We start from the raw sequence: 14,993 nt of genomic DNA on the forward strand, positions 1-14,993 counted from the left end.
TGGCTACAAGCCAAAAGGTTGATTTCTTGACTCCCCTGCCCCTGCCCCGCTCTGCCCCCACCAGGCATCCTGGCACACAGGCCTGGAGATCTGTTTCCAAGAACCGTGTCTTGAAAATCCTCTGGAGCAGTCCCACCCAGACACATGGATTCCCCATGAGCTACAATCAACTTGACAGCGACAAGCACCTCCAGTGGTTTGGACCAGCATGTAATGAAATGGTGCTTTTGTCCTCCTTTGATCTGGGAGAACGAGCCTCTCTGCTACCGTAAAGTTGCAGCCTCAGAAACCCACTGGGGCAGTCCTACCCTGGCCTATCGGGTCGCTGGGAGTGGGTATCCACTCAATGGCGGTGGGTTTGGTTGGTTTGCTTTCTGATCTTCTTCTGGAATCCCCATTGTGTGCCCGGCGGCGGACTCTGGGCTCTTGAAATCTCACTTCTCTCTCAGGCTTGGCTCATCACGGCTTCTCGGCCTTGTGGCAAAGATCAAGGGTAGTATCAGACTTTGCTCATATTTCTTTATTCTTTTTACTTTCTCTTCTTCACCCCGGATTACCTTTAGTGGCCTATTTTCAGGTTTGATGAGTCCTTTCCTTTGCCAGCTCCAGTCTGCTCTTGAAACATCCGATTGAATTTTTTCATTTCAACTCCAGAACTTGCACAAGGCTCCTTTTTAATCACTTCATCTGATTGATCGTGTCTAGTTATTGAGTTTCGGCGATCACCCTTCCCTGTAATACTTGAACCACCACGCCTTTTAGCTGCTTAAATGATACACAATGGCGGCTTTGAAGTATTTGTTGGCTCATTCCAGCATCTGGGCCCCTCGGGGACAGTGTCTTGGTGGTTTCATTTTCTGAACTTGGGTCACAGCTGTTTCTCTGTAGGTCACACAATTTTGCTGTTGACGAAACTCTATTATTTTAGGTAATACAAATATTATAGCAGCACTCGATTCGGAGCCAACCGCCTGGGGTGGTAACTGTCGTCGTTGTTACTTTTGTGTGGCTATGTGCCTGAACTAATCCCGTGGGGTCCGTTTCCCCTGCAGTGTTTCGCTCTTGGTAGCTCTGCTCCCCCTCTGTGCTGCCCTTTTCTGTCTAAGCTTGGCTTCCTGGGAGTTCCCGTGGGTATGTATAACGTACTGGGCAGACAGTCATTGGTCACAAGATGGGCCTAAACACAGGGAGCCTGTAAGGATTTCCATCTGAGCTGATGGGTCTGTGGATGGCTTGTGGGAACGCCTTCCATGGTCAGCCTTAGCTTTCACTATTTGCATTCGCATGACCTCCCATTCAGCTATTTGAGTCAGTCTTGGAATTTCTAGGGAGACAATAGTGCTTTCACTAGACTTTTATTTGTTTCCAATAAATGGTATTAATTTCTTTTTGTTGTTAAAACCTCCCATACTATTAGATCAAAAAAATGATCCCCGAGACCAAGATTGTAGCAGGAACAGATACATGGAAACAAGATTACACCTTGTTCCTTGCTTAGAACAAACGACCTCTAATATGTCAGCATTAAATTGAAGTTTGCTATAGGCTTCTGATAGATGGGCTTTGTTGGGCTGAGGTCTTTTCTTTCTATATTTGTCCTTTCTGGGAATTAAAAACAGATCATAGATGGACGTAGATTTTAATCGCTGCCTTTTGAGAAACCATCGTGGCAGTTTCCTGTAACAGTGACAGGTTATTATTGCTACGTGCTGAGTGGGTCCAACTCATGATCAGCCATGGAAAACCAGCACACTGCCGCGCAGGCTGCCACCTTCCCCACCATCCTCGAGGGCGCAACCGTTGTGAACCACAGGTTCTTCATGCCAAGTGTCAAGGAGCCCTGGTGGGGCAGCGGTTACATATTGGTCAACAGTTTGAAACCACGCGCTGCTCCCCTGATGAGCCTGCCTCCTGCCGTGAAGAGTTACAGCCCGGCCGGGCAGTCTTACTCTATCCTATCAGCTCGTTATCATTCGCAGTCGACTCGATGGCAGTGCTTTCTGAGTTTGGTGATATAGATGGTCAGACCTTTCTTTCTTCCTAGTGTCTCAATCTGAAAATTCCTGCGGAAGTCTGTTCAGCATCATAGCCATGACAGATGGCTGTGCGTGAGGTGCCCTGGCCAGGAATCCAAGCTGCTCTCTCACATGGAAAAGCAAGACTTCCATGATGCCCACCCTCGTGGACCCTTCATCTAAAACACAATTTACTCAGAGAGATCCAACACAGCATGCCCGGATCCAACCCTTTGTTCACAATATGCTAGTCTCCTAAAAAGAATAAAATGGTAAATATTTACTCAGAATGTTTGTCTCTGTTTTCCAAGTGAGTATGTTCTACGTGTTTTTCTTTCTTGTTTCAAAATGCCCATTTCGCATCTCAACACCAGGGTTATGGTCGCCTCCTAGAATGAGTGGTTCAATCCTTTGGGCCTCCCTGGAACAGCTCAGGCGACAGAAAAATGATCTGCTCCTTGACAGCTGGAAAGGACTCGCCTGTACTGCTCCCTAGGTCTGGTGCTTTTAAAACGAGTAGACCTTTGGCTACATTAAAAACATATATCTATCTCCCCACCCCCCACCTCCAAATAATCGGTCTAGCTGCAATTTCTATCTTGCGTTTCTTTTAGCTTTTTTGGTATTTATTTGGACATAAATTTGTGTAAATACTTTAACATTTAAAATCTCCACATGGATGTGGCTCTTGTTATCATTTCCAATGCTTTGTTTGGGATCCCTGGTGGCAGAGCCGGTTAGACATTGGGCTGCTAACCACAAGGTCAGAAGCTCGAAACCAACAGCTGCTCCACAGGAGAAGATGAGTTTTCTCCTACTCCCATAAAGCTGTGCAGTCTGGGGACCCACAGGGGCAGCTCTGTTCCGTCCTACAGGGTTGCTGAGAGTTGGAATCGACTGAATGCAGTGAGCTGAGCGGTTTGTTTTGAGTGTGGTAGTTTGGTATCATTGTGTTTTATTTTTTGATCAAGCTCGCACTCGGTTTGGACAAAGCAAAGCCAGCTGTGGGTTTTGTCGATCTTGACTATGTTTACACGCTTAATAATGCCTTCAGTTCCATCTTTCCTTGAATGTTTTTGACTAGGCGTTTCTAGCGTTGACGCTGTCCAAGAGCCCCGTCATTTCTGACCTTGTCTGATTTCAACCAGTAAATGGCAATGCTTTCTTCTGTGTAGGTTTTAGCCATGAGCTATTGGTTTCAATATGAACATACTTTGCTTTATAAATTGTTTATCTCTTCAACCTCTTCTTTTTTTTTAATCTTAAAAGCCACTGAGACGAGAGTTTTACATTTCTCCAGGGGACATGTTTTCGGTTGGTTGTTTAGGTAATCTTTCGTTGTTCGCTTCAAAATTTATTGCATTGTGGTCAGAGAATGTGGCTTGTATTACTGTTTGTAAAACAACAGCCACAACCATTTTCATTGTGATTTGGGCTAACGTTGACAGAGGCAATTGGCTTTTGCTCAACGAGGGCCCGCGTGCTGTTTGCGGACACTCACTGCAATGCCCACCATGTGACAGCACTCGTCCACGTCCTTCCTGGGGTTGTCGCTCCGTTCCCTTTGGTCCTTTCTTATCCCTCCCTGAATTCTGAGCTTCGCCTTTGGGTAAATGCTGTCCCCGTGATTTCAAATGGCTGACTGGCTGTTACCGTTCACTTTACTGGCCTATTGTTTGATGGAAAAGTGAACTGCAGGGGCGAATTCAGTTCCAGGCTTCAAAGATGGCTAAGGGCCTGGACGAATTATGCCCTGACATCTTTGATTTTCTTCACTCTCCTTTGCTTCTGACGAGGAGAGATCAGCAGTTGCACAAAAATGGCTGCTCATAAACTTTGAGACACCAGGTGCCACTTACAAAGAAGGATGTAGAGTATGTGTGCACTATGTTATGCCCATTGACCTTGATGTGCCTGAGGCTGTGGTCCTGCACCCTCAAGCTCAGTGACTTATTCCTTCAAGGTGTTTGATTATGGCTTACAGATTTTCATAACTTAGCCCCTTACATACAACGCCACATTTATAGATTGAGATAGTTAAAGTTTATTGTGCCAACCTGGCCGATAAATACATGTGGGGTTAATTGAAGGGCAGAGAGATAAATGGCTCGGTGAGCCTCACCTTTCTAATTCTTGGGTCTCTTGCTTTCTGATGATTTGACCAGGGTGTAGCTGCATCAGCCAGTTCCCTGCTTCAGCTGACAAGGCTCACTTCCTACAAGACAGCCCTGAGGAAAAACTACATGGATCTACCCTGATGCAGCCCTGGGTGCTGGAGCAGCTGTGTGGAGTCCCCTGCCAGTGCTGAGATGGTTACATGCTCACTGATTTGGTTTTCCTCCTGCAGTCAGCATCATTGCATATGTTTTGTGAGATGGAGGAGGACTTTATGGATTGGTATCAGACATATGGGCTTATGTTGGACTTGAGGGCTTGGGCAGGACTGACTTGGATGTTTTCTTGATGTGCACTTACCCTTTATAGAAAACTCTCTTATACATATGAGTTTCTGTGGATTTGTTTATCTAATGTATCCAGACTAACACATATATATGTAGTATGTATAATTACATATGTAGAAAAAACCTCTATGAAACCTGTATGTATTTGTGGTATAGTTCCATCCTCCCAACACCTGCTTAGCTTGCATGTCTGTGTATCCACTCTTCATGACTGTGATCGCAGGATTGGGCGTGTAACAGCATTTACGTTGACTGTCCCAGGGTCTCCTTTTGCTTGGATCGTTTTGTGCTGACCTCCCTCTTATTGCATCTTGTTTTTCCCTTCACCCGAGTGAATAGATCTGTCCTTTAGTTAGTGATTGACACTCTTCTCTCCTGATGACATGTCCAAAGTACATGAGACAAAGTCTCACCATCCTTGCTTCTAAGGAGCATTCTGGCGGGATTTCTTCCAAGACAAATGCATTGGTTCCTTTAGCAGTCCATGGTCCATTCAGTAGTCTTCACCAGCACCACCATTCAAATGCATGTGTTCTTCTTTAGTTTTCCTTAGCCAAGGTCCAACGTCCTCACGCATATGAGTGACTGAACACACTATGGCTTGGGTCAGGCACACCTGAGTCTTTAAAGTAACAGCTTGCTTTTCAACACTTTTAAAGAGATCTCATGCAGAATTATCCAATGCAATGTGCCCTTTGATTTCTTGATTGCTGCTTCATGAGCATTTATTGTGGATCTAAGCAAGATGAAATAATTGACAACTTCAATCTTTTATCCACGTATCCTGTTACCTATTGCCCTGTGGTGAGGATTTTGGTCTCCCTTCCATTGAGTTGTGATCCATACTGAAGGTTGCAATCTTTGATCGTCATCAGCAAGTCCCTCAAGACCTCTTCATTTTCAGCAAGCAAGGTGTGTCATCTGCATATTTCAGGTTGTCAATAAGTCTTCCTCTAATCCATAACCTTTTAAAGTTCTTCGCTGATGATTTTCTTGGCATCCAGATTGAATAAGTATGGTGAGTACAACCTTGACACACCCCTTTCTTGATTTTAACCCATGTACTATTCATTTGTTCTGTCCACACAACCGCCCCTTGATCCATGTAGCACATGAGCATAATGAAGTGTTCTGGTATTCCCATTCATCTCTCGGCTATCCACGGTCTGTTACGACCCACAGTCAAGTGTCTTGGCATAGTCAACCAGACACAAGTAAATGTCGTTCTGATATTCAATGTCTTCAGTCAATGAAACTCTCTTCTGAATCTGGCCCGAAGCTCTGGGAGTCCCTTGTCAATGTACTGCTGCGGCCGTTGTTGGGTGCTCTTTAGCAACATTTTCCTTGCATGTGATATTAAGGATATTGTTCTATAATTTGAGCATTCTGTTGGGTCACCTTTTTGGGGAATGGGTACAGATATGAATCTTTTCTAGTCAGTTGGCCAGGTAGCGGTTTTCCACGTTTCTTGGTATGGATGAGTAAGTGGTTCTAGTGCTTCATCGAAAGGGCTTTAAAACATTTGTGGGAACGTTCCATTATTTTCAATAGATCTTCCATTACCTTCAATTTCCCCACAAACTTTCAAAGCTCCCTCATGGTGTGTGTGTATGTGATAAAAAAAGAAAATCTGTAAAGGGTGGAAACTAAGTCAGAAACCTACCAGAAAAGAAAAACTCAAGTATTTTCCACCAAAAGAAACAACAGAAAAGAGGTAAGGGCGACACCCTGTCAAAAGCAGAATGATTCTGAGACGCCGAAAGCCAAGGCGGTTCTGTTGAGATTCGGCTCTTTACAATACAACCCAGGTATTAAAGTTTTCATTTTGATAGTCAAAAATTTCAATTTACAAATCTCTGATTTATTTTGTTTCATGGAAAAACAGGTTACCTCCCCTCCTCCCCCATCTTTCAGAAGATGACACTCTTGGTTGTCAATACTGTTTGTCTTGTTATCGCATTCTCTAGAATTATTTCTTTTGATTGCATTTGGCGAGGCTGTTCCTGCGTTGGTGCTCCACATTTGATGGGTGATTTAGGGCTGCCTGGCCAGTCATCTTTTAGGATGTTGACCGAGGGTGCCTCTGGTAATTGGGGAGTAGGCACTATTACCAGAGGGGTGTGAAGGAGAGCACTATGGAAACCACATGAGCCTTGGGGTCAGACAGCCCAGCTACAATCCTAGCCCTAGCCCTATGTGAAGCTGGGTATATTTCTCAGTCTTGGTTCCTCAGTTGGGATCATGACCTTATTTTCTGGAGGCGCTATGAGGATTAGATTGCAGCACATGAAAGAGGCTGTCAGTAATTTCAAAGATTCTAGACAGCCAACACATGCTATTAACTTTTGTCAAGCACAAAACATTTTTTATTCTTTGTTTTTGTATTGTAGCTGATTCTTTTCAATGGCTTGGCCCCTAATATCATTCTAATTAATAAGCTCCCCCTGACCATTCTTGCAGTAAACCCATCATCAGTCCTCCCTCTGCTTCTGTCTGAATACATTCGGCCTCTGCCATGGTCATTAGCGTACCAGGCTCATCTCTTCTTCAAAGGGATACGACCACCCTTATCACACATTGGACAAAGATGAGGCTTCTACACCCATCAAAGTCGTGATCTTGAAAACCCACAGGAGTCATTCTGCCCTGTCCTGTAGGGTCGCTGTGAGTCAGAATTGACTCAACAGCCATGGGGTTGGTTTTTGTTGTTGCTGCTGTTGTTACATATTAATTAATTAATATTCCCATATGGAGCAGGTTCATTTTGGTAGACACTGGATCATGCGCACGTAAGAAACACACACCTCCTGTTTGCTGTGTATGTGTGAAACAGAAAAGGAGAATTGTTTAATTAACAAGAATATAAATCCCAGCACCAACTGGGACTATGCTAGTGGATGTTGATTTAAATATCACATGAGCACATATATCCCAGTGATGTTTGATGGCAAAACCACTTGTTTGTCTCCTTGGAAAATCATCCACCATCTCCACTTTCATCTACTTCGTAGGTATCAGGTCAGTTCTTGGGAATCGCTGCGCCAGTAGCAAGGACCCAGCAAGCCAGGGAGAAGCATTTGCAGATGGTGCGGCTGGAGGAAGAAAGACTGTGAAGGCATTCGTTCTGCGCTCTGGATTAAAAGTGTAGCGCTTTGAAAGACCTGGTACTTTCACCTGCAGGTCAGTTCCAGTTGCTCATCTCTGTAAGCCATCCCTGTCTCCCGCCTACAAAAAAAGAGCTTTCTCCTCCAGCCTTAGAAAGCTGCTTACTTAGAGAAGTCTTCAGCTGCAGCAGATGAAGTTTGAGCCCTGGGACAGACCTCTCAGCCCTTCCTATGAATCTTCACACATTGTGGACCATCCTAACTTTGGGGTGGAACCACCACCCAAATTTAAATAAATGTTCTACCCCCATCATGAGCCGTAAAACTTGTGACAGCCACAGTGCTCAGCCCGCTCTGAGCCCTGCACCCCGAGTCAGCCCATCTCTGCAACGAAGGGAAACCGTGACACTGCGCAGGCTTGGTGTGTGAGGAAAGGTCCAGCCTCAGCTCAGGCAGGAGCCTCTGCCAAGGCACCAGCGGCCAAGGAGGGCTGGCCCACGGAAGCCACTGCTCTCTGCATGAGCTGGGGACAATTTGCGACAAGGTTCATCAGGTGTCACTGGAAGGACACTTGGCCTCCCCCAAGTGTAACAGGCTAGAAAACGAAGGCGGAGGACCACGGCTACCCACACATGATGCAGCCCAGAAGGAGAGATGAATTTACCAACCGCCGCAGGAAATGAAGGACTTCAGCACTCCCCGTCTTACTGCTAACATAATTATGTGCTATGTGCTTTGGAGAGGGAGTAGAGAAGAGTTACCTGTGCCTGTTTGTGTAACAGCCAGGCAAAGTGAATGCAGAGCCAGGCCTAGCTTCTGCCACGACAGATGTGGCCCCATCACATGCGCCTAGGTAATGAGCTTCCCTCTGTCTGGAAAGCTCTCCTCTTCATCTGTCTCCCTGGCTAACTCCCACACACCCTCTGAGCCCCCATTTCGAGAGCCTGCTTCATGACACTAGGGAGAACCTTGGACCTTTTCTGAACCTGGACACACCCGCATTGGTGCATTCGTTAGATGGCACGGCAATTCCCTTTGAGGTCTCAGTCTCGCACAAGGCTGGGAACATCTGGGAGCAGCGGAATGAATGATCCCTCCTCTCAAGCCTGGTATGCAATAGGCATATGCTCAGCCAGGATTTGCAGAGTACATAGAGAACAATTGCTTAAAGGAGGCCCAGTAGCGCTGTGGGTGAGGCACTTCACATGACCCTGAAAATGGGTCATGCTGCCCCTCTTCCGGTCTCTGTTACTCTCATGGTCATTCCAGCACGGCTGCTGACGGACAGAGATAGGCTCACAGTAACATGTCCACATGTTTGTTGTGCTGAGGCTGCATTCCTCAAGGTTGGCAGTTCAAAACCACCAGCCAGCTCCTTGGGGGGAAACACAGGGCTGCCTACTCCCAAAGAGCTAGTCTCAGAAACCCACGGAGGCAGTTCCATCCTGTCCTATAGATTCACCGCGCTCTATAGCTGGATCAAGGTTGGACTGCAGGGGCCAAAGCAGACATAGGAGACTATTGCAATCACCCAGGTGATGGGTGCTGGTGCCTGGGACCAGGAAGAGGATTCAAAAGCGGCTACATTCGGGATCTGCTGTGAAGGTGGAGGTGCAGGGTCTTTGCTGCTGGACTGGGTGTGAAATGCGGGAGAAAGAGGAGTCAAGAAAGAAGACAGAGCCACGGGGAGGGTGGAGGAGCCGTTTGCTGAGATGGGGTCATTGGGGGAGAAGCAGGCATGAGAGCAAACGGTCAGGAGTTCTATCCTGAATACAACTGAGAAACCTGTTGGGCGTCCCGGTGGACATGGTCAGGCCATGACCCACTGCCTTCAAGTCAATGTCACGGCATCCCTGGAGGACAAGCTTAGGGTTTCCAAGGCTGTCAGTCTGTAAGCTGGCCGCCAGCTTCATCTTTCTCCCTCCGAGGGGTTAGGTGAAACCTCACCTAGCAGGTAGCAGCCCAGTGCTTAACCCAGGACACCACCAAGACTCCTTGGCTGGTGATAGAAGGCTGAGCTCCTGGGAGAAGTCTGGGCTGGTGACCCGCATTTGACGTCAGAAGCACAGGCTACAATAAGAGCTCTCTGCAAGGTGATGGAAGGAAGGTGGTGGGGATGAGAAAGGGGAAACAAGGGGACTGTAATGTCCTCCAAGTCATGGAGGGAGAGTGTTTCAAGGACAGAAATGATCCCAGGTTAGTGATCAAGCCTCCTCGAGATCAAATCAGCCGCAGCCACAAAGATAATTGTCAAATAGCATGAATTCTGTAGTATGTAGTATTGTAACATCAAATTCATGTTCTCAAATTCTGATCTTCATGACACGGATGTTCATTGTGTGGGGTTAAATCTCACGTTTCTGAAATTTACAGACAAGATTTAGCCTCCTTTTTATTGCTATTTCCCGTTTTCATCTTTTTGTTGTTGTTCGTTTGATTTTGTTTTTTAAAAAGAGCCATTTGTAACCCATGCAAATAATTACTTGATCTCTTGCTCACTTGCCAGTCTGGCTAGGTGGTCCTTTAGATCACAGCTGTTAGGCACCTTGGATGAGAAGACATACAGATTGCAGAAACCCTCCCTATGTAAGTCTGAGTTCCAACCTACACGGATGTCCTACGGGCCCATCCTTCCTCCTTCAGGCAGCAGTGAGTCCTCTGAACATCTTTATGCATGCTGCGGATCTTTGCAGAAAAATGCACACAGAGACACACACTGGGCTGTACACAACGCCTGAAGCATCCCAGAGCCCGTCATGTCTCTCCTTGGGACTGGCTCATAAGCAGCCCTTGCCCCATCCACAGAGGCCTTCTTATGGCATGACTCAAAACAGTCTCAGGGCAGAAATTCAGATGGCAAAGGTCCCCTGACTTCTCCAGGTCGGTGTTTAAAGTTTCAATGAGTCAGGTTTTCTGGGCCCTTGGGTAGATGGAGACCAGCCTCGGGGTAAGCACACAATGTGAAGGGGCTGGCTCAAGTCTGAAAGCAAGGGTGCCAACAGACGGAGAACTCACCACCATCTCCTGCACATGAAACATCTCTGCACCCCCAGAGGCCAGCCGGTTAGGGAAAGAGATGCTGACAGATGACCCAGGCAGGGTGCTTGGCCCCGTGTTGTAGACCTGTGGGTGGGAAACACAGAAACGGAATGTGAGTAACAGAACTTCATTTTATATCCTGCAATTTATACTCTCAGCTTCTTAGAAACAATGCACAGACACTCAGGGGTGTGAGCTAGGTCATACTTAGAACTGAAGTGAAACATCTCACATGACAGGGTTTTCAAAAGAAACAGGGATCTTAACAGGCATTAAAACCCCAGAGCTTTAATATTACATTATTCCATATTTCTCATTTTCGCATCTTCTACCAACTAAAAATTCTATTTCCTTTTTACATAGCTAGACATTTAACTCACCAACTGCTCCACTTGGTGGGAGCTAAGACAGAATCTAGGCCAGGGTTTCTTCAACATTATGATGCATCAGTCACTCAAAGGGCTTTTCAGACACAGATGGGGCAAGGGGCTCATGCTCAGCATTTCTGAGGCAGGGGAGCTGGGGTAAGACTGGAGGATTTGCATTTAACAAGTTCTCACATGACATTGATAATGCTGGTCCAGAAGCCACACCTGCAAGCCCTTGAGATAGTCTAGCCCCTTCCCTTTACAGTTTGAGGTCACTTAAATCCACTAAGACAACGTGGATTGTCCTCAAACCAAGTGATCTAACTTGCAGATGGGCTGGTTTTACCACACACACTATCTAGCTGCTTGGTTTGGAGGCAAGATCACTAAGATGAGGGGGCTTCAAACAGTTCATGGGAAAAGTCCCTTATCTTTAATTCCATTTTGGAAACCCCTCATATTTATTGATGGTATCTGTGTACTTATTTTCAGTCCCAATTCAGGGTCCTCTAAAATTTGATCTCTCTTTTCACTAGAAGCTAGTCATCTCTCGAGGAGTAAGAGAAAAGTCAATGCGAGAAACAGACCGAAAAAGGGAGAAGAGGTGGAACATAAATCTCATGGAAGAAATGGAGTATGAAGGGAAATAAAAACAACAACATCGAGCACACCGACACTCACAGGGGCAGTGCACCCTGCCCGTTAGGCTTGGGTAGCATTGAGTTGAGGGCAGTGGAAGTGATGCTCCAGGGGGATGATTGATGCTGTTCTCTAACATCAATAACAATGATGTCTTTAAGGTGACCAGAGACACATATAAACCACAGATACAGTAATGGATTTTGGTCTTATACTTAATTCTAACCCCAATCTATGAACAATACTTAATTATACTTAATTCTAACCCCAATCATACTCAATACTCTCATAAAGAGATAATTAAAGATATGGGTGCTATAGACCCAGAATAAAACCATACTCAAGGGGAATGGGGTGGGCATGGAGTGGAGACCCAATGCCCATCTGTAGACAATTGGACATCCCCTCACAGAGGGGTCACAAGGAAGAGATGAGCCAGTCAGGGTGCAATGTAGCACCAATGAAATGCATAACTTTCCTCTAGCTCTTTGGTGCTTCCTTCCCTCCACTATCATGACCTCAATTCTACCTTACAAATCAGGTTAGACCAGAACATGCACACTGCTACAGATAAGAGCCCACAACACAGGAAATCCAGGATAGATAAACCCGCACGGGGCCAACAAGGAGGGTAGAGATATTGGAGGATTAGGGGAGAGTCAGAGAAGAAAGAGAGTATCGTTCACAAGGATCAACCTAGAAACCTCTCCCAGGGGGATGAATAATGGAAAAGTGGGTGGGGGTGACGGAGGACAATTTAAGATATGGGAAAAATAATCTATAACTTATCAATGGTTCGTTAGGGTGGGTGGGTGGGTGAGGGAGGGGGAAGAAATGGGGAGCTGATATCAGGGACTCAAGTGAGAAGAGAATGCTTTGAAAATGATCATGGCGGTATATGTGCAAATGTGCTTGACACAGTGGAGGAATGTATGAATTGTGATAAAGAGATGTAAGAGCAACCAATAAAAGTATTTACAAAAATAAAAGAGAGAAAATGAAGAACAACAACAGCAAGAAACTAGATGGTGCCCAGCTATCAGAAAGAATACTACCTGGGGCCTTAAAGGCTTGTTTTCAAACAAGCAGTCTCCTAAGTGAGAAATCAATTAAGTCCACATGGAAGCCTGTGATCCAAGGAGTGTAAATATTATAATCCAAGTCTACAGGAGGGAATGGTATCAGAGCTTAAATTGTGAACACCCAGTTTGCAAACGGGTGTGGACGGCAGTGGAAGCCCAAGCTCCATTTGCAGGTTCACACACGGATTGAGCTTCCTGTGAAGCCCCTCTGGCCATAATTGAAGGCTATGAATAACTGTGTTATCAGACAAAGGTCATTGTGAAGTCCACTTTGGCAGACGTAGTTAGGTCAAACTATAATATCAATCAGTTTATCTCCCTTTTGATCCATCTACAGCTGTTTCAGTTTGCTTGTTTGTTTGTAAGTGATGGGGAAATAAGTACATACGGATTAAGCCACTGGTGAATCCCTTCTGACCAAGGACCAGGAATGTGAATAACCTTGCTAACATGCAGAATGCGTTCGAAAGTGGATTGTTGCACATGCAATTAGATTAAAGTTTGGCATCCTATCATTTTATCTCGTTTATGGTCCACTTACATTTATTCTACTTTTTTGCTGTTTTCTGATTTCTTTTTGATACAGGTTTTTATCTGTTTTATTTATTCTTGTTATTTTTTGTTTGCTTTGTTTTTATGTATAGAAATCCAAGAAAGATAAACTTGTAGGGACAGCAGTAACTGGACTAATGTGCCTTGGGTGCATGGCAGGGGAGGTTGCGAGGAGCAGTAGGGAGCTAAGAACAATGAGCACAAGAATGAAGAAAATGTTCTAAAACTGATGGTGGGGATGTTGTACAAGTCCTCCTGAGGCGACTGAACCACTGAAATGTACGACACATGAATTATAAGCCAATGAACCTATTTAGTGGGGGGATGATGAACACATACACAGAGACAGAAAGGAGATTAATAGTTTCCTAGGGCTGGGAATACGGGGCGTGGAAAAGGTTAAGAGAGCCCTGGCAGCCTACTGGATTCTGTGTGGTGGCTGCTAACTGCACGGTCAGGAGTTTGAAACCACCAGCTGCTCCAGGAAGAAAGATGAGGCTCTCGATTCTTGTAAACATTTGTAGTCTCAGAAACCCACGGGGGCAGTTCTGATCTGTCCTATAGAGTCCCCCTGGTTCAGAATGGACTTGGCAGCAGTGAGTTTGGTGGAAGGCTAAACAGTATTCCCACGCTACCCACTCCCCCATGACAAAAATGCCCAGATCCACTTGGGATCTGCAAATAGGGTACATTACACAGCAAGTAGAAATTCCATTTTCAGATGGAATTAAAGTTATAAATCCACTGCCCTTAAGGGGACTCCCCTCAAGTATCCCCAATCATGGCCAGGGAGCTGATTCTGATTCACAGTGACCGTAGAGCACAAAGTCCTGCCCTTTGGGTTTCTGAAGTTCTGGCTTTTTACAGAACAGAAAGCCTCGTTTGTCTCTCTCAGAGCACCTGGTGGGTCCAAGTTGCGGACCTATCTATCGGTTCTCCTCCAATGTGTAACTCACAGAGCTCCTTAATGAACGCCCAGAGGTCATTAAATGGGGAGTGGTGGCTGACGATTCAGAGCAGAAAGACGGCATCCTGAGACAGACTTGACAAGCACTGTTGGCTCTGGGGATGGAAGGGGGTCAGTGGGGCCAGGGATTCAGGCAGCCTCTGAACGCTGGAAAAGGCATGAATGCAAATTCCCCGTTAATAGAGCCTCCAGAGCTCTGCTGACCCCTCTTGTCCAGCCCAGCGCTGTCGTGCAGTTGATTCCGGCCCAGTGACCCCATGAGACAGAGTAGAACGGCCCTGTGGCTTTCTCAAATGGTAACTTGAAAGAAGCAGACAGCTGCATCTTTGTCCCTCGGGGTGGTTGGTGGTTCCGAACTGCTGACTTTTTCGTTTGTAGCCCAACGTGTAACCACTACCCACCCAGGCTCAATAAAGGCAAATGGGAGAAAGGGAGGGCAGGACATGGCACCCTGTTCCCAAACCCCGGGGACTAGCGGGAGGATGCAGGGCCCTCGAGGCCTCTCTGACTTTGAGTTCTAAGAGCAAGCCAGGAGAAGGGCGGGAGGCTCGAGCTGGCCGTCACCTGCGGCGGTGGAGTGCACACGCCAAGGGGCGGTTGGCTCGCCCCTGCAAAACGTCTTCCCTTTCTTGCAGTCATCGGTTCTGCACGAGACTGGACAAAGCAGAGGAGAGGAGGCTGCCAAGGTTTGATTGTGCAAGAACAAGATGCAGTAAAAACAACAGCCCTAAGACAGAAGAGCAGGAAGAAGTCTCTAACCACAAT

General features: G+C 46.2%; 1 protein-coding gene across 1 annotated transcript in view; it reads right to left on the reverse strand.

Annotated features, from left to right (window-relative positions):
- ITGA9 (integrin subunit alpha 9) overlaps positions 1-14,993 on the reverse strand; it is a 367,262-nt gene that overhangs the window by 54,798 nt on the left and 297,471 nt on the right. Inside the window, exon 23 of the mRNA XM_075547054.1 lies at positions 10,597-10,704. Coding sequence (XP_075403169.1) covers positions 10,597-10,704 — 108 coding nt within the window. The remainder of the gene's footprint in view (positions 1-10,596; positions 10,705-14,993) is intronic.

This window comes from Tenrec ecaudatus, chromosome 4, assembly GCF_050624435.1.
Source record: "Tenrec ecaudatus isolate mTenEca1 chromosome 4, mTenEca1.hap1, whole genome shotgun sequence".
Taxonomy (NCBI): Eukaryota; Metazoa; Chordata; class Mammalia; order Afrosoricida; family Tenrecidae; genus Tenrec; species Tenrec ecaudatus.